The 20,755-nt window shown below is 42.0% G+C and overlaps 1 protein-coding gene across 7 annotated transcripts in view; it reads right to left on the bottom strand.

Moving 5' to 3' along the window:
* CADM1 (cell adhesion molecule 1) overlaps window positions 1–20,755 on the bottom strand; it is a 544,514-nt gene that overhangs the window by 162,219 nt on the left and 361,540 nt on the right. For all 7 annotated transcript variants that reach the window (XM_073602402.1, XM_073602399.1, XM_073602401.1 and 4 more), the window contains one exon: window positions 991–1,087. In XM_073602402.1, the coding sequence (XP_073458503.1) occupies window positions 991–1,087 (97 nt within the window). The remainder of the gene's footprint in view (window positions 1–990; window positions 1,088–20,755) is intronic.

The raw sequence follows: 20,755 nt of genomic DNA, 5'->3' as shown, positions 1-20,755 counted from the left end.
CCCCTATCGTTTTCAGCCAAGGAAGCTGCCATCTTTGCCTCTGTTTATTCTACAACTACCATGGTGCTGCACATGTGATCATTTATGACACCAGCCATTGGATGGTTTGACAGTTTGGTTGAGAGCACAACCAATGGGAGTGTTACATTTCCGGCACGTGCCGAAAATTAAACTGTTTTGTGGATGGGTTTACCTCCGCTTTAAGGGTACCCACAACTTGGGAAATTTTATCAAGGGGTCACGACACTAGTTAGGTTGAGAACCACTGCCCTAGAAAATAACATGGAGATTGTTGCAATATTTTTTGTCACACTGTACTTGCGCAGCGGTCTTTCAAAGGCAATTTTTTAAGAAAAAATACTTCAATGAATTAAAAAAAACAAACAAAAAAAAAAAAAAACTTAACAGTAAAATTAGCCCAATTTTTTGTATGATGTGAAAGATGTTACGCTGAGAAATGTGAGAGAATCGTGATCTTTATTCTAAGCAAAAAAAATGTGATTCTCATTTTATCCAGAACCGTGCAGCTCTACTGCAAAGCATGAACCAATTTGTTCCAGCAGGGAAAAAAATCCTTCATGATCCCCCAAGGGGCAATCAGATATTCTCTGTATCAACTTTATTAACTTTATATTAGTATCCAGTTATATTAAGTACATTTAGAAAAGAACCCAGACCTTTTTTAAAGCAATTTACTGAGCTGGACAGAACCAGCTCTCGAGGGAGTCTGATCCGCATCGTCACAGGTCTGTGAAGAAGCCTTTCCACATTTGGAGGTTGAATCTCTTTTCCTCCAGATGTAAAGAGTGCCCCCTGGTCTTCTGTGATGACCTTAAAGTGAATAACTCAACACCAAGTTCACTATATGGACCAATTGTTTTCTATGTTTCCCTGTGTTGAGCAGTCATTGGTGTACGCAGACAACAGTCAACAGACATGGTGTGCACAAGTCCTAGAAAGCTCCATTGTAGCACAGTATTCACAATTTACCTGGGTTTACCAACGACTCTGCAGACTAATTCCAAAGCTTCTCCTTCCCTTGTCAGACCCTGGGGATAATTCACGGACACCATCACCACTGGTTTATCTGCAGCAACATAAAAAAGGTAAAATTATTACTTTAAGATATAGTCACAACAATTATGGATAAATCACGCTACAGGACAGTTTTTGTTAATAAACTTATATCCGAAAGCCAGGCAAACCATAAAATGCATATACTGAACATGTTTTACCTTCCAAATGATTTGGTTTTTTTTCTGGCCATCCTGTTCTCTGAAAACAGGACAGGCCAGTCTAGTCTGTTGAGATGACTTTTCTGTAGAACACGTAAGAAACGTATAAGTCATCTACCTACCCCCAGCCTGTGATAGGACAATAATGAAGAACCTGTAGACTGATGATGTGATCTCTCTGCTCTCTCCTCCTCTCAGCATGTTCCTGGCACATGTAAAAACTAGACACCCAACTGGCCTAATTTGAGAGCTGATGTACAGGGGATTATAGAAAGCTGATACACAGAAGAACTGGGCTGGGGGAACATTTGCCTCCCAGGCTACTACTAAGAGGATATGTTGGGGTTGTGGCCCTGAGCAGAGATACTTCGCCACTAGGACATCAGTCTGAGGAGGACCCACAATCAGGAACACATAGGCATTATATAGATACCAGCTCCCTGCGTAGACCTGTGATCCCAGCAGAAAAATGCATTTACCACTGACTTTCTTTGTGGCTCTGAGAGGTCATGTGGCTGAATGCTGAGAGCCACAAAGGAAGCTGATGCTGAAGATTTTGAAAAGGCGTGTCATAATAAACCATTTCATAAACACACATTTTTCACCATGACCACAAATCGTGGCGGCTCCCTTTAGAATAGATTGTACCTAACTCTGAAAGCACAATTTCAGTGTACAGTTGTGATCATAAAAGTTTACATACCCTGGCAGAATTTATGATTTCTTGGCCATTTTTCAGAGAATATGAATGATAACACAAAAAACGTTTCTTTCACTGAAGCCATTTATTATCAATCAGCTGAGTTTACTCTTTTTAACCAGTTGCCGACCACCTCACGACGATATACCTCGGCAGAATTGCACGGGCAGGCAGAATCACGTACCCTCAGTGCCCGAGGCGGTCGGCATTTCTCCCCCCGGCGATCGGAGGTGAGGGGGAGGCCATCCATTCGTGCCCCCCCCCCCCCTCCCGATCAATGGAATCATTCCTCTGCTGCTGTTTACTATACAGCGATATAGTGATGTCATCTCTCCTCGGCTCGGTATTTTCCGTTCCGGCGCCGAGGAGAGAAGACATCTGAGTGAGTGCACAACACACACACACACACAGTAGAACATGGCAGGCACACATTACACCCCATCACCCCCTAATCACCCCTCCCCCCCCCCCCCCCCCCCCGTCACACTGACACCAGCAGTTTTTTTTTTTCTGATTACTGCATTGGTGTCAGTTTGTGACAGTTAGTGTGGTAGGGGTGTTAGCCCCCTTTAGGTCTAGGGTACCCCCCTAACCCCCCCCCTAATAAAGTTTTAACCCCTTGATCACCCCCCGTCGCCAGTGTCACTAAGCGATCATTTTTCTGATCGCTGTATTAGTGTCACTAGTGACACTAGTTAGGGAGGTAAATATATAGGTTCGCCGTCAGCGTTTTATAGCGTCAGGGACCCCCATATACTACCTAATAAAGCTTTTAACCCCTTGACTGCCCCCTAGTTAACCCTTTCACCAGTGATCACCGTATAACTGTTACGGGTGACGCTGGTTAATTAGTTTATTTTTTATAGTGTCAGGGCACCCGCAGTTTATTACCGAATAAAAGTTTAGCCCCCTGATTGCCCGGCGGCGATATGCGTCGCCCCAGGCAGCGTCAGGTTAGCGCCAGTACCGCTAACACCCACGCACGCACCATACACCTCCCTTAGTGGTATAGTATCTGAACGGATCAATATCTGATCCGATCAGATCTATACTAGCGTCCCCAGCAGTTTAGGGTTCCCAAAAACGCAGTGTTAACGGGATCAGCCCAGATACCTGCTAGCACCTGCATTTTGCCCCTCTGCCTGGCCCGGCCCAGCCCAGCCCACCCAAGTGTAGTATCGATCGATCACTGTCACTTATAAAACACTAAACACATAACTGCAGCGTTCGCAGAGTCAGGCCTGATCCATGCGATCGTTAACAGTTTTTTTGGTAACTGGCAAGCACCAGCGGCCTAGTACACCCCGGCCATAGTCAAACCAGCACTGCAGTAACACTTGGTGACATGGCGAGTCCCATAAGAGCAGTTTGAGCTGGTGAGGTGGCAAGCACAAGTAGTGTCCCGCTGCCACCAAGAAGAAGACAAACACAGGCCCGTCGTGCCCATAATGCCCTTCCTGCTGCATTCGCCATTCCTAATAATTGGGAACCCACCACTTCTGCAGCGCCTGTACTTCCCCCATTCACATCCCCAACCAAATGCAGTCGGCTACATGAGAGGCATTTTCTTTATGTCCTCCCGAGTACCCCTACCCAACGAACCCCCCCAAAAAAGATGTCGTGTCTGCAGCAAGCGCAAATATAGGCGTAACACCTGCTATTATTTTCCCTCCTGTCCTGACAATCCTGGTCTTTGCATTGGTGAATGTTTTGAACGCTACCATTCACTAGTTTAGTATTAGCGTAGGGTACAGCATTGCACAGACTAGGCACACTTTCACAGGGTCTCCCAAGATGCCATCGCATTTTGAGACACCCGAACCTGGAACCGGTTACCGTTATAAAAGTTACAGTTACAAAAAAAAGTGTATAAAAACAAACAAAAAAAAATATATAAAATAAAAAAAAAAATAGTTGTCGTTTTATTGTTCTCTCTCTCTATTGCTCTGCTCTTTTTTACTGTATTCTGTTCTGCAATGTTTTATTGTTATTATGTTTTATCATGTTTGCTTTTCAGGTATGCAATTTTTTATACTTTACCGTTTACAGTGTTTTATTGTTAACCATTTTTTTGTCTTCAGGTACGCCATTCACGACTTTGAGTGGTTATACCAGAATGATGCCTGCAGGTTTAGGTATCATCTTGGTATCATTCTTTTCAGCCAGCAGTCGGCTTTCATGTAAAAGCAATCCTAGTGGCTAATTAGCCTCTAGACTGCTTTTACAAGCAGTGGGAGGGAATGTCCCCCCCCACCGTCTTCCGTGTTTTTCTCTGGCTCTCCTGTCTCAACAGGAAACCTGAGAATGCAGCCCGTGTTTCAGCCAGCTGACCATAGAGCTGATCAGAGACCAGAGTGGCTCCAAACATCTCTATGGCCTAAGAAACCGGAAGCTACGAGCATTTCATGACTTAGATTTCGCCGGATGTAAACAGCGCCATTGGGAAATTGGGAAAGCATTTTATCACACTGATCTTGGTGTGGTCAGATGCTTTGAGGGCAGAGGAGAGATCTAGAGTCTAATAGACCCCAATTTTTTCAAAAAAGAGTACCTGTTACTACCTATTGCTATCATAGGCGATATTTACATTCCATGAGATAACAATAAAAATGATTAAAAAAAAAAAAATGAAAGGAACAGTTTAAAAATAAGATAAAAAAGCAAAAAAATAATAAAGAAAAAAAAAAAAAAAAGCACCCCTGTCCCCCCCTGCTCTCGCGCTAAGGCGGACGCCAGCGTCAGTCTGGCGTCAAATGTAAACAGCAATTGCACCATGCATGTGAGCTATCACAGCGAAGGTCAGATCGAGGGCAGTAATTTTAGCAGTAGACCTCCTCTGTAAATCTAAAGTGGTAACCTGTAAATGCTTTTAAAGGCTTTTATAAATGTATTTATTTTGTTGCCACTGCACGTTTGTGCGCAATTTTAAAGCATGTCATGTTTGGTATCCATGTACTCGGCCTAAGATCATCTTTTTTATTTCATCAAACATTTGGGCAATACAGTGTGTTTTAGTGCATTAAAATTTTAAAAAGTGTGTTTTTTCCCCAAAAAATGCGTTTGAAAAATTGCTGCGCAAATACTGTGTGAAAAAAAAAAAATGAAAACACCCACCATTTTAATCTGTAGGGCATTTGCTTTAAAAAAATATATAATGTTTGGGGGTTCAAAGTAATTTACTTGCAAAAAAAAAATTATATTTTCATGTAAACAAAAAGTGTCAGAAGGGGCTTTGTCTTCAAGTGGTTAGAAGAGTGGGTAATGTGTGACATAAGCTTCTAAATGTTGTGCATAAAATGCCAGAAAAGTTCAAACCCCCCCCCCCCCCAAATGACCCCATTTTGGAAAGTAGACACTCCAAGCTATTTGCTGAGAGGCATGTCGAGTCCATGGAATATTTTATATTGTGACACAAGTTGCAGGAAAAAGACTCACCATGCCTCTCAGCAAATAGCTTGGGGTGTCTACTTTCCAAAATGGAGTCATTTGGGGGGGGGGGGGGGTTTTGTGCCACCTGGGCATTCCATGGCCTCCGAAACTGTGATAGGCAGTGAAGAGTGAAATCAAAAATGTACGCCCTTAGAAATCCTGAAGGCAGTGATTGATTTTCAGGGCCCCGTACGCAGCTAGGCTCCCAAAAAGTCCCACACATGTGGTATCCCGTACTCAGGAGAAGCAGCTGAATGTATTTTGGGGTGCAATTCCACATATGCCCATGGCCTGTGTGAGCAATATATCATTTAGTGACAACTTTTTGTAATTTTTTTTTTTTTTGTCATTATTCAATCACTTGGGACAAAAAAAAAATAATATTCAATGGGCTCAACATGCCTCTCAGCAATTTCCTTAGGGTGTCTACTTTCCAAAATGGGGTCATTTGGGGAGGTTTTGTACTGCCCTGCCATTTTAGCACCTCAAGAAATGACATAGGCAGTCATAAACTGAAAGCTGTGTAAATTCCAGAAAATGTACCCTAGTTTGTAGATGCTATAACTTTTGCACAAACCAATAAATATACGCTTATTGACATTTTTTTTACCAAAGACATGTGGCTGAATACATTTTGGCCTAAATGTATGACTAACATTGAGTTTATTGGATTTTTTTATAATAAAAAGTAGAAAATATCATTTTTTTTTTTAATTTTCGGTCTTTTTCCGTTTATAGCGCAAAAAATAAAAAACGGCAGAGGTGATCAAATACCATCAAAAGAAAGCTCTATTTGTGGGAAGAAAAGGACGCAAATTTCGTTTGGGTACAGCATTGCATGACCGCGCAATTAGCAGTTAAAGCGACGGAGTGCCAAATTGTAAAAAGTGCTCTGGTCAGGAAGGGGGTAAATCTCTCCGGGGTTGAAGTGGTTAAATCATAATGACAACAAAAACTACCCAAATTACCCTGATCAAAAGTTTACATACCCTGGTGATTTTGGCCTGATAACATGCACACAAGTTTACACAAAGGGGTTTGAAAGGCTATTAAAGGTAACTTGTAATTAATGCTTGTGTGTGTGTGTGTGTGTGTGTGTGTGTGTGTGTGTGTGTGTGTGTGTGTGTGTGTGTGTGTGTGTATATATATAAGGGGTCAATGAGTTTCTGGACTCCTGACAGACCCTTGCATCTTTCATCCATTGCTGCGCTGACGTTTCTGGATTCTGAGTCATGGGGAATGCACAAGAACTGTCAAAGGATCTGCGGGAAAAGGTAGTTGAACTGTACAAAACAGGAAAGTGATATAGAGAGATATCAAAGGAATTGAGAATGCCAATCAGCAGTGTTCAAACTCAAATCAAGAAGTGGAAAATGAGGGGTTCTATTGAAACCAAACCACGCTTAGGTAGACCAACTAAAATTTCAACCACAACTGCCAGGAAAATTGTCCAGGATGCAAAGAAAAACCTACAAATAACTTCAGATGAAATGCAGGACTCTCTGAAAACAAGTGGTGTGGTGGTTTCAAGATGCACAATAAGGAGGCACTTGAAGAAAGATGGACTGCCTGGTCGAGTTGCCAGAAGAAAGCCATTACTACACAAATTGCACAAAGTATCCACCTAACAATATGCCAAAGAGCACAGAGACAAGCCTCAAACCTTCTGGCACAAAGTCATTTGGAGTGAGACCAAAATTGAGCTTTTTGGCCACAACCATAAACACTACATTTGGAGAGGAGTCAACAAGGCCTATGGTGAAAGGTACACCATTCCTACTATACACGGAGGTGGATGGCTGATGTTTTGGGGATGTGTGAGCTACAAAGGCACAGGAAATATGGTAAAAAATGATGGCAAGATGAATGCAGTAGGTTATCAAAAAACAGAAGAAAAGTGAAGGTTCTGGAGTGGACATTTCAGTCTCCTGATCTCAATATCATTAAGCCACTCTGGGGAGATCTCGGACGTGCTGTTCATGCAAGACAGCCCAAGAATTTACAGGAACTGGAGGCTTTTTGCCAAGAGGAATGGCCAGCTTTACCATCTGAGAAGATAAAGTGTCTCATCCACAAATACCACAAAAGACTTCAAGCTGTCATTGATGTTAATGGGGGCAATACACGGTATTAAAGCACTGGGATATGCAAACTTTTAATCAGGGTCATTTGGCTAGTTTCTGTTGAAATTATGATTTAAATACAGTAAACAGTTAAATTAATAAAAAAAGGCTTCAGCCAAACACTAACCATGGGTGAAAGAAATGTTTTTGTGTCATCATTCATATTCTCTGAAAAATGGACAAGGATCATACATTTTGCCAGGGTATGTAAACTTATGAACACAACTGTATATGAGAGCCTTAAACTTGCAATCCAGTCAAACTATGACTTAAAGGACAAAGCCTCCCAACGGGTTCATACTTAATCCTGATAGCTTCCTGTTCTACCAGCTAAATACCTATATATTCTGATGTCTTCTGAAAGGTCCTGAATCAAGGCCTGTGAAAATGCAAACCAGTGCGTTCACTGGTTTAAACTCCACCCATTTTTATTTCAGAAAATTCTACACAACATACCACAGAATCATGTGACAAAAAGTAAAAAGTCCTACCCAGAAACCCACAAAGATGTCAGATTAACAGGTCTGCAGTGAATTCCTTAGGCTGGGTTCACACTGCGGCTCACAGCAGGGGTCTGGTACACCCCTGTTCACCGTTTCAGGTCCGATTTCAGTCCCAATTTTTGGCAGAATTCGGACCTGGAACGGACCAGGAGACATACAGGACTCCTTTGCAATTCGCTCAGCAGCCGCTCCAGAGATGTGTGAACCAGCGCCATCGAGAGATGGTCACAATCTCCTGACATGCAAATTAGATGCGGAGAATCCCACATCCAATTCCCAATAGTGTGAACCGAGCCTTAAAGTTTAACCTCATTGAAACATTTTAAATTGAACCTTCACCTCCTTATATGAAACTGCCACCGTTATTGAAATGTATATCGTATGATAAATATTACGTGCCTCCTCTTTTTCACTCTTCACATATCCCAATGTTTCTTTCCACCCCCTCATGGGAATTTGCTCTGCCATTTTAAAATGTTAAAGTCATTGGTGGCCAGTTTCTTTATCCACCTTTTCTGTACCAGACCACTGAAGACATTCAATGTACTGTATGAGATCTGGTTTAGTTTGTTATTGTTGGCATATTGCCATGGCTTTAGCAAACGTGAACGTCAAAACACAATACTCAGCCAGTGGCATCTTTTAAACAATCACATGCCACCTCAACTGTCTCACAAAATCTTGTGAGATTTAACACATGTGAGCTAACTGCAAGGTGGTGGTGATGTAGCCTTCCCAGGATGCAGCTAGAAGGTACTGACTACACTACCAACCAAAAAACCAGGACGTACAAAGTTAAGTTAATACGATTTTTGACTTGTAAAATCCTTTTATTGAAAAGCATTGAGAGAGACGGAGTGAAATATTCAGATAGATTGGGTTATAGATTGGGTTATGCTATTGCCTTCAGGAGATTGGACACTTGCAAACAAAAGCTGAAAAGGACAGCCCAGAATAACCATCACCTACTCCCAGCACGCCTCAACTTTGTATCAAACAATAGCAGGAGGGGATAATCCTATTTTCTTATTTGTAAACTGTATATTCATTGGGATGTCTAAAAGTAGTCCAACTGATGGGTGGGGCAATTTAGCAATTGAAAGCTAACAGGCCCACAGAAACAAATATGTTAACACAGGTGGCTCAGCCAAGCCTATGGGAGCTGCATGTAGAAACAAAAAGTCTTAATGAGCTGAGGCATGAAGGTCTACCAGGTAAAATGCAAGTGTGAACAAAAAAGACCAGGGGGTACCCTTCCAAACCTGAGAAACAGATGCCTAATCCTGGGAAGCCCAAAAAGCACTAACTGATTGAGTAGAATGTGCTTGGACAGGGTAAGGGCTAAATTGCTTAAAAAAGGCGATTTTGGAGGAACTGAAAGAACCATGTTGAGATCCCACAGAGTTATCAGGTAATGGACAGAAGGAACAATGTGGGCCTGCACAAAGGTCTTTACTAGGGACTGAGAGACAAGTGGTCTCTGAGAAAGAACCAATAAGGCCAAGATCTTACCCTTGATGATGTTCTGTCCCACAGAAAACTTTATGGAATGGCATTTTCATGCCTTACACTAACCTGACATGCACCTTTCAAATGCAATGGGAGACTTTGCAAGAACTTTATTTGATAGCTTTCTGAATCATAGGGATAACCAAGTCTAATAGGCTCCTGTCCCTCAGGACCCGGGCTTCAACAGCAAAGGCCAAAGAGAATCTTGGCAATAAACTGGCCCTTGGGGCAGAAGATCTTTTTGCAATAGGGTCTGCACTGGAGAAGTCTTAACAGGCTGGGAGCTTTTCAAGGAACCCAGACTAATATCTTTAGGTGTAACTGGTATGGGTAGCTCCAAGTTTACACATCTGCTGACTACATGATAAAGATTAAGATGGTATCCTTAAAAGTGGTTGTTAACCCACTGTACGAACATAGTCTTATCCCCTCTGTATCATAACATTTATCCCTGTGTCTGTGTAATGTAAAAAAACTGCAGATTTGTACCTGTATAAGCTGCACTCTGAGTGCTCAGCTGACACGTCAGCTCCCTTGTTTCTCCAGCTCAGAGCTGAAGTGCGCGGGGGCGAGCCGTCCTGCTGACGTCAGCCGGTGGAGAAAGGGGAGAGAGAAGAGAGAGACGACAATCAGCTGAGCAGCTGGAGCCGTTTATACAGGTATAGATCGGCTGAGTTTTTACATTATACAGGCACAGGGACAGATGTTCTAATGCTACAGAGGGGATAAGAAGATTTATAATCAGATACGAGAGGAGCAGGCGCAGCTACGAGCAGGGAGGGGGGAGGAAGACAGAGGACACAGACATGATTATCGTGGTCTGTTTGCAGGGCGGAGGGTATAGCCAGGCAGGATCAGCCAGGTTTTTTAGGGTATACAGGGGGCCAAATGACACAGCACAAGCGCTGTGCTGTATAACATGCCTTAAAGGAACAGGATCAGGTTTTTTTTTTTTTTTTGGGTTAACAAACGCTTTAAGTCTTGAAGCAGTGTCTGCAGGCTGAAACTTATTCTGTACCAATAAGGATAAGGTATAGTGCCCTCCCCATCCTCGAATGACCAGAGAATTCAGAGATGGACTTTGGAAGAATGCTTACTACCTCCCATTCTGATAATGGCTGCAATTTTATCCATAAACTCAGACACTGTAGTAGAGAATTACTCCCTGAAAAAAAACAGAGGAGAAAGTTGCCCCTGAAAGAAGCAGGGGACAGTGATTCGAGCAATCTGTATCATGCCGCTTAGGGACACCCTGGCACGATTAACAGATTTTAAGCTGGCTATGCCCTCAGGACTGCTTCCCTTGCACTTCCAGTACCTTGAAAGTATTCATACCCCTTGAAATTTTCCACATTGTCATGTTACAACCAAAAACGTAAATGTATTTTATTGGAATTTTATGTGATAGCCCAACACAAAGTGGCACATAAAATTGTGAAGTGGAAGGAAAAAGATAAATGGTTTTAAAATTTTTTTACAAATATGTGAAAAGTGTGGCGTGCATTTGTATTCAACCCCCCCGAGTCAATACTTTGTAGAACCTGCAATTACAGCTGCAAATCTTTTTAGGGATGTCTCTACCAGCTTTGCACATCAAGTGACATTTTTGCCCATTCTTCTTTGCAAAATAGCTCATGCTCTGTCAGCAATTTTCAAGTCTTGCCACAGATTCTCAATTGGATTTGGATCTGGACTTTGGCTGGGCCATTCTAACACATAAATATGCTTTGATCTAAACCATTCCATTGTAGCTTTGGCTGCATGTTTAGGGTCATTGTCCTGCTGGAAGGTGAAACTCTGTCCCAATCTCAAGTCTTTTGCAGACTCTTAACAGGTTTTCTTCTAAGGTTGCCCTGTATTTGGCTCCATCCATCTTCCCATCAACTCTGACCAGCTTCATTGTCCCTGCTGAAGAAAAGCATTCCCACAACATGATGCTGCCACCACCATGTTTCACAGTGGGGATGGTGTTTTCAGGGTGATGTGCAGTGTTAGTTTTCTGCCACACATAGCGTTTTGCTTTTAGGCCAAAAAGTTCAATTTTGGTCTCATCTGACCAGAGCACCTTCTTCCACATGGCTTCTCGCAAATGGCAAACGGGACTTCTTATGACTTTCTTTCAACAATGGCTTTCTTCTTGCCACTCTTCCATAAAGGCCAGATTTGTGGAGTGCACGACTAAAAGTTATCCTGTGGACAGATTCTCCCACTTGAGTTGTGGATCTCCAGCTCCTCCAGAGTTATCATGGGTCTCTTGGCTACTTCTCTGATGAATGCTCTCCATGCCCGGCCTGTCAGTTTAGGTGGACGGCCATGTCTTGGTAGGTTTGCAGTTGTGCCATACTCTTTGCATTTTCGGATGATAAATTGAACAGTGCTCCGTGAGATGTTCAAAGCTTGGGATATTTTTTTCATAACCTAACCCTGCTTTAAACATCCACAACTTTATCCCTGACCTGTCTGGTGTGTTCCTTGGCCTTCATGATGCTGTTTGTTCACTAAGGTTCTCCAATAAACCTTTAAGTGCTTCACAGAACAGCTGTATTTAAACAGACTAAATTGAACACAGGTGGACTATTTACTAATTAGGTGACTTCTGAAGGGAATTGGATTCAGTAGATTTTAGTTATGGGTATCAGAGTAAAGGAGGCCGAATAAAAAATGCACAACACACAAAAATTGAAAGCCATTTATCGTTTTCCTTTCACTTCATAATTATGTGTCACTTTGTGTTGGTCTATCACATAACATCCCAATGAAATACATTTACATTTTTGATTGTAGCATGACAAAATGTGGACATTTTCAAGGCATTGTATAGTGTAATTGGCCATATTAACTTACTATAGAGTAAGGAATTTCCCATAGGGGTACTCACAGAAAAAAAAAAAAACACTGGAGCAGGAAGGGAAAATGAAGTCTGTGTCAGGGTCACTCACTGTAAGGCCACACGGAGAACATGAAAGTATCCAGAGATCATGGACCTCGGTGCTGAGGAGATTGCAGGAATATAACAAGGTACATTGACACACCAGACTAAATCTTCCTCCTGTAGATATGCATGCTCTGGCTGCGCCATGCTGCCTCTCTGACTCCTGGAGAGAGAGAGACTGGAGTCCTCCTGACTCCTATGCACAGACCTCCTGAACTACTGTCAGGTCCTAGATTATAACTGCAAAACACTTAACCTGCTGGTTCCTGGTAAAATCTGGAGAAAAATCTGGAGAAGCACTTTGAAGTCTCTGAGCTCCAGCTCCTGTGAATTACAAAACCTGGAGATAAAAACTAATCTTTCTCCACTCAAAACTGACATTATGGGGCAGCAGCAGATTTTGACCAGGTGTGTAATATGGAGTGTACATGGCAGCGTGGTCAGACACATTCCCCTCTTCCTTCGCACTACAAATCTGCATGAGGACAATTTAAGGGCGTAGCCATTATATATTCATGAGAGTATCGAGAACTGATGTGGGAAGGCAGGGTAAGCATTTACACTAAGAAAAATGAGATTTTAAAGACATTTTTAAAGGATATTCAGTTAAAAGACAAAATATACGGGGCACAGAAATTTAAAAAGAAAGATGTGAGACTTCAATTAGGCTTCAAGTGTTAGGAGGTGGGTTAAGTGTTAATTTCAGGGAGTTCGAATGGTTATGGGGTTAACTGTTAGGGCGATAATGAGCATTAGGAATAGGTGACATATGGGGAAAGCATGGGTGTTTATACAGAAATTCACATGCTTACAGTGCCAAGAACTCTGTCAAAAATAACGTACTATGAGGCAAGACTCCAAAGATGCTCCATGAATTTTTTATTGCCCTGGTGAGAATGGCATTGCTACCTTCGACATGCTCCGTTTTCAGCGCACTAAAGCTGGCAAAGCTTACTGGATTGAAGGAGCCCTAAAGGAGGATCTATTCACACCTCATAACCGCATAGTAGATTGCCAAGTTATGAGCGCTCCTAATATAGAAAGCCTTGTGGCTGTGCTATGTATCTGCCTTCCATCTGGCTATACAGGTCTGGATCTTACACACATACAAAGAAGCTATCAAGATGAGAAGTGGGAGCGAGTACAGTACAGGCTGCAAGGAAATACAAGACGGTTGGACTGATATCACACTAACACAAAATCTATTTCTGCAGAGCGAGTTTCATACTTGAAGCAGCTTCGGCTGAAGGAAACTCATTTGCCTTCATGCTGGGGAGAAGCTACAGATCTGTGCCATGTTCCACACTGATACATCCATCTGAGTGTCATATATAATGGCGAGATACAGTGTGTGCACCAGGGCAGTAATGGGCTGTTCTCAGCTTGGGTGCACAATGCAGCTCTGTGCAGTACATGGAGGAGGGGCGGCTCATAGCTCAGGAGAGCACACCAAGCAGAGAAGCTTCAGACACAGGAGCACAGCCCTCTAAAGCGATACATTACTGCTTTAAGTCTTTTTGCCATCTAAATCTAACCTTGAACAACACAGGAAACCGAACAAGGGGAAGAGGACAACACAGAGCAGGAGAGGTCACACAAACAGGCAAAATTAGATGAGCAGACAAGGAGGTTGTACAAAAGAGAATACACAGAGTGCAGTGCTAGGTCCAAAAAGTCTATGCTATCTTACTCTATCTGCCTTCTACAGTTCTCCCAGGATAAGCAGTCTGCCCCAAACACTGGAAAATGTAGTCATTCCTTAATCCCTTCAAGCCTAAGGGCCGGTTCACACAGGGGCGACTTGTCAGGCGACCTAGTCGCCTGACAAGTCGCCTCCCGTTCTGTGCTACGGAACCGTTCTAATAGGAGCGACGCAAGTCGCTCCGACTTAGAAAAAGGTTCCTGTACTACTTTGGGGGCGACTTGCATAGACTTCTATGCAGAAGTCGTTTTGCAAGTCGCCTCGGAAGTCGTTTGCAGGTCGCCTCGCTGAGGCGACCTGCAAGTCGTGCCGCCCCTGTGTGAACCGGGGCTAAAGGGTAAAAAACAAATCTTAATGCTCAAGCACAATTTCGGAATGTTGACATTAGTAAAGCCGTACATAACACTACTTTGTGCATCCAGATGGATTATACTATTTTTTTTTCAGGACAAATTGGGTTTTCATTTGGTGGTAAATGGTAATGGATAGCTCCTGATTTTTTTTTTTATCAAAGGAAAACTGTCCCAAAATAGTAAAATATATATATATATTTTTAATTTAGCGGTATATTTACTGTTACTAACATAACCTTCAACCAAAACCCCCCCAAACTAAATTCTCCTGCTCTTGAGAATCTAACGATACCAGGTATGTGTATGTTAGTGGTTTGTACCTATAGTACAGCCCAAAATAATTTTGTTTTGGTTTTATTCTACCTAAAACATACTGATACTGATACTAATTGAAAAGAGCAAAAAAAAAACAAAAAAACAAAACAAAAAAAGGTAAAAAAAAAAAATGCTGACCTCGACCTTTGACCCAAACACTTATCCTGGCAACAACCTAGATCAAATCTTGATCTAGGTATTATTTTTTTAATTAGATTTTTTATTATATATTTTATTTTTTCTCTGCAGAGAGAGAGAGAGAGAGAGAGAGAGAGAGAGAAAAAGATACAATGTACCTCTCTCGCTCATTCACAGAGAGCGAAAACATAGGGGCGGGCTTCACAGTGACTGATCAGAGGCTATCACAGCCATCATGTGATCCAGAATCGGGAGTTCCCAGGTCCCGAATGTTAGCATGGGGCCTCCGCTAAGACCTCGGTCTCGCTCCAAGCACAGGGAGATACACAAATATGCGGCCCTGCAGAAAAAAGCCCGGTCCAGTGGGGCTGCATATTTGTGTACGATCAGTGTGAAGGTGTTAAAGTAGTTGTAAATCTCAGACATGACATATGAACAAAGCATATCCATCTATAAGGTGCACTTGTCTCAATTAGAAGCACTAAGTGTCAATTCAATCCAACTCTCTCCTCACTCAGCTCTGCAGAGTGTAACGTCACTCTTTTGTACTGAACTTTCAGACAAGCTTAATAATTCAGCACTTTGAACAGATGTAGAGAAAAAAAACTGCAGATAAACAGGCACAACGTATGTAGGAGGATTTGTGGCATCTCTGTATCACCTGAAGCCAGTTACTTCACTGGGTATATGTAAGGCTTTACAACCACTTTAAGACAAACCTATTCTAGTATAGTAGTGGTATTATCCGATTTCCTGTCCTTCTCACAGGATTACAGGTAAGTTATTTTGATTTGTTAGTTATCAATTTGCTAGCCAAACACTAATAGATTTTCCCATCCATACAAAAATCCCCCTTGCTGGGATGTTGTATTCTGACAGCCGCTATTACCAGCTGTCAAAATACCTAAACAGTGCCTGCGACCGATTGGCGGAGGGCACTGTTCAACCCACAATTTTCAGCCCGGCTCATTTAAGAATAGTTGATTCAATAACAGACTTTTGTTGAGCTGGCAGTGCCACCCACTGTTAGAATTTCTGCAGATTTAGAGGAATCAGCCAAAATTCTACCAGGTACAGCCAGCTATACAGCTGGATTGCTTAATAGTTTTTAAAGGCTAAGTTCACCTTTGAGAACATGTTACATGTTCCACCCATTTTTAGTGTGGAACATGTAACATGTTCTCAATGCTGCAGCCACTGCTCGATTCCCCCCCCCCCCCACTAGTTGTCACTTATTTAAACCAGGGGCTTCGGCCACATCATTCATTCACACAGCTGTGTGTGAATGAACTACAAGCCCCAACATACTTTGTGGCTGTCAGCTTGTAGTTCTCAATGGACAACCACTGCACTGTGAAGCGCCATGGTAATACATTTATTCTTCCTGTGAGAGTATCTGCTTGCCTGTACGGTAACACAGACACACTGAAAGATCTGCAGAAGACCTACATGGCATTAGTGATTTGCTGATCCCTGGTGCTTTACAGGCTTCAAATAAAATAAAAATAAAAAAAATAAATACATTTTTACCTGCAAAAAAAAAATAAAATGTGCAGTTATTTGTTATTTTTTTAAAGGGAACTTATCCTTTAACCCTTTATAGCTGACAGAAGCCAGTTCTTTAAGACCCCTTTCACACCGAGGGCGTTTTGCAGGCGCTATAGTGTTAAAAATAGCGCCTGCAATCCGCCCTCAAACAGCTGCAGCATTGTCTCCAGTGTGAAAGCCCGAGGGCTTTCACACTGGAGCGCTGCACTGGCAGGACAGGAAAAAAAGTCCTGCCAGCAGCTTCTTTCGAGCGGTGAAGAAGCGGTGTGATACCGCCAGCAAAACGCCGCTATTGCGGGCGGTTTTAACCCTTTCTCGGGCGCTAGCAGGGGTAAAAGCGCCCCGCTAGCGGCCGAAATGCGCCACTAATCCCACGGTAAAATGCCGCTAAAAATAGCGGCATTTTACCGCTGACGCTATAGGCGGCCCGGTGTGAAAGGGTTCTAAAAATGTATATTTCTGCTTCTCGGTCATGTGATCAGTGTGGTTGGCTATCACTGTAATCCGGTGCCCACCCTACCATAGAGACTGAGAGCCACTGGTGACAGTAGCTTAAACCTTTAGCTGAAGAGACGTCCAATCCTCCTAGGACACTACCGAAAAAAATGAAGCATGGTGGTAGTGTGAGGGGTATACGAGGCTGTTAAAGGGACTACTTTGCTGCTGTCCTATTCCTACTGAAAGCAACGGTATAACCCATATGTCTACTACTAGCACAATAGCTTAGTGGTTAGCACTTCTGCCTTGCAGCACTAGGGTCATCCGTTTGAATCCCAACCACAGAGCGTACATGTTCTGCCTGTGCTTGCATGGGTTTCCTCCCAAACTCCAAAGACATTCTGGTAGGTTAAGGTCTCCTGTCTAACGCTCCATGCACAATAGCTTATAAAAACACCAATGTTAACAGATTTTGAACTTTTTTTTTGTACTAACATTTAGGAGCGTTTAGTGTTTTTTCATTTGTTCTGCCAGGAAAAACGCTCTCAAATACGCAAAACAGAAGGGTTTTTTTCTCTGCTTCTAAAACAGCTAAAAAAGCAGAAGTCCACCTAAAAAAAAAAAAAAAATATATTAAAAGCCAGCAGTTACAAATACTGCAGCTGCTGACTTTTAATAAATAGACACTTACCTGTCCCAGGGTCCAGCGATGTCGGCAGCCGACGCCGATCAATCGCTTGACTCTTGGCAGCTGCCGCCACCATCCTAGCTGGGGGAATCAGGAAGTGAAGCGTTGCAGCTTCACTTCCCGGTTCCCTACCGCGCATGTGCGAGTCGCACTGCGCGTCGTAATTGGTCCCTGCTATCTCCTGGGACCTGTGTGTTTCCCAGGAGACAGCGCGGAGGGACGGGAAGAGGCATAGACTCCCATGGGAGTCTATGCCAGGAAGTGGGTGCAAATACCTGTATTAGACAGGTATCTGCACCCCCCCTCCCCCCTGAAAGGTGCCAAATGTAACACCAGAGGGGGGTTCCAAAAAGAAGAAGTTCCATTTTTGCATGGAACTCCGCTTTAAAAACTGCCTCTAGACTACCTAATATGCATGGACATAGGATAAAATTAGTTGCTTCTCATCTAGGAGCAGTTTTTTTTTTTTAAGCTAATGTGCATGCAGCCTCCATTGCCCTAGTATGTGTGTGTATGCAAGTAAGATCGGGACCTTAAAATAAAACTTGAGTACAGGGTCTCGTGAATGTACAATATACGTAACGCCTGGCATAGAATTGTAGGCGCTATAAAAATACCTGTGATAGCTAAATTGAATAAATAAAATATTTCTGTGTCCCCTAATGAAGAAGAAATAAATGGAGATTCATGACTTGACTGCTAAACAGTTTAGTACGCCTATAGTTCATTCTGAAAGAAAGCTGCAGCTAGCAGAGTAAAGATTCCAATCCCCTTCCCCCTACAGCCATGGACTTAATAAACAGAAGCCTTTGTGATCTTTCAAACCATAGTGTACACCTACTTTTCATTAAAAAAATGTATGTTTACTCAGTGATTTGCCATAGATTTTCCAAGTAGAAAAGACACAGATTTGTTTTCTTACCATCACATCACCCCTGTCTTTAGTAGAGCATACAGCAGGAATTTCTCCACGCATTAAGATGTGCTTGACTGGATTCATTCCAATACCACTACTCTCTACGCTACTGCCACTGACATGAAGGGCAGCAGAAAGGCCAGAGACATCAGGAGCCAAGGAAGTCTTATTATCTCATGGAGCTTCATTTCTTTGATCTAAATCTGGCTTTTGGTGGCTGAAGCTAAAGGTAGAAATGCATTATTAAAGCTAACGAGCTCTCACAAAATGTTAATGGACATTAAGTTTGAATAAATGAATTACACATTAAGAGTCGCTGGAAATTCCAGTACCTGCCAATTTAAGATGATCAGATCATTTCTATTTGCCAATTACAAAGACATTACTTCACAATACTTTAAATTTAGGGGTATTATGAAGGAAAGAATAAGCAGCTCTGAGAAGTACAGGAAAGAGAGCATTTAGTTTTGAATACAATAAAAAGGAAGCATTTTATATATTTAGCCAACAGGGAGTGGATGCTTCAGTCCTGGGAGGTAACCTTTTACAGAAACATGCATAAAATCAGCTTCATGTCCTGCTCACTTTTGGGAGCAGAACTCCATGGAGGAAGGGACTGGTGACATTGTCTTTGAATAAATCTGGCCTTTCTAAAATAAGCCACGCCTGACGTACAGTTACAATTTCTTATGCCAATCTCAAAGGTTTAACTCTGCCAGGTCTTTGCTGCATTGTGACCGTACAAGGACTGCAACTAGAGTTTTTTTAGACAAGTATCCTATTACTTTTAAAAAGGAGCCTCATCATGTGCACATTGTTGCAGGTCAGTAGAACAAAAGGGATCTATATTGTTGGGACACGGATTTTTTTTTCTGCCCACTTATTTAAAACAAAGCAAAAAGTTCATACTTGAATATTTTCCCATGCAGAGGGTTCTCAGCATCAATGCAACAAAACCAAAAATTCAGCCATTCAGCCTCATGGCTCTCCTTGCAAGCTTCATTGCCCAGGCCTCATGCCTTGGTCTTCCAGACCATCAAAACACTCAGTCCCAGTACACAAAATGCTGTACCTCAGCTCTGCATCTTCCTTGCAGCTCCCTATATGCTCAGTCCCTCATGGTAAAAAAGCAGGAGTAGTATGGCGCTGCCCTTATGGAGACAAAAAGATATTTTTCTTCTTTGTAGTAAATGTGTTACCTAGTGACCTTATTCCTAAAGAATTGCTTCTAAAACCTGTATGTGTGAAAAGGTTGAATAAAAACTGTGACTGGTGACGGATTTTTTTCTATTAAAAGTGAAAAATGCAACATATGGTGCTCCAATTATTCAGCAAAGGTGCATTGTGCACTTTAAATTAGGTAATAAATTAGGTAAATATGGTGGATATGGATACAATACCACCTAAGTGGAAAGTAGTATGGCGCTGCCCTTATGGAGACAAAAGGACTTTTTCTTTAAAATAAACAATAGCTCTATAATTCCTAAAGTATTGCTTCTAAGCCTGTGTGCGCCAAATAATTAAATAAAATCTGTGACTGGTGCTGAGTACTTACTATTAAAGGTAAAATTGCAACATAGGGTGCTTCAATTATTCAACAAAAGTGCATGGTGCAACATCACTAAAGTGACCAGTGTTAAACCATAAACATTTATACAAAAGAAAAAGTCCCTTTGTCTCCGTAAGGGCAGAACCATACTACTCCTGCTTTTTTACCATTTTCTAATACTTTCCACTTAGGTGGTATTGTATGTGTAGAGGCAGCAGCCATATCCAGAGATTGAACACTTCAAAACATTTTAAAAAGAACTTGTTTTTTAATAAACGGAACTTTTCCTATCCAACTAATACTGGTCACAGCACATCAGTCACTATTTATGATGGATAATTTGCACAATTTTGTATACATTTGTATGATTTAACACTGGTCACTTTAGTGATGTTGCACCATGCACTTTTGTTGAATAATTGAAGCACCTTATGTTGCAATTGTACCTTTAATAGTAAGTACTTAGCACCAGTCACAGATTTTATTTAATTATTTGGCGCACACAGGCTTAGAAGCAATACTTTAGGAATTATAGAGCTATTGTTTATTTTAAAGAAAAAGTCCTTTTGTCTCCATAAGGGCAGCGCCATACTACTCCTCTTTTCCTTTTTTATACTTTCCACTTAGGTGGTATTGTATCCATATCCACAACTATTTACCTAATTTATTACCTAATT

This window comes from Aquarana catesbeiana, linkage group LG10 (assembly GCF_042186555.1).
Source record: "Aquarana catesbeiana isolate 2022-GZ linkage group LG10, ASM4218655v1, whole genome shotgun sequence".
In the NCBI taxonomy this organism is placed as follows: domain Eukaryota; kingdom Metazoa; phylum Chordata; class Amphibia; order Anura; family Ranidae; genus Aquarana; species Aquarana catesbeiana.
This window is presented reverse-complemented; position numbering and strand designations above follow the sequence as displayed.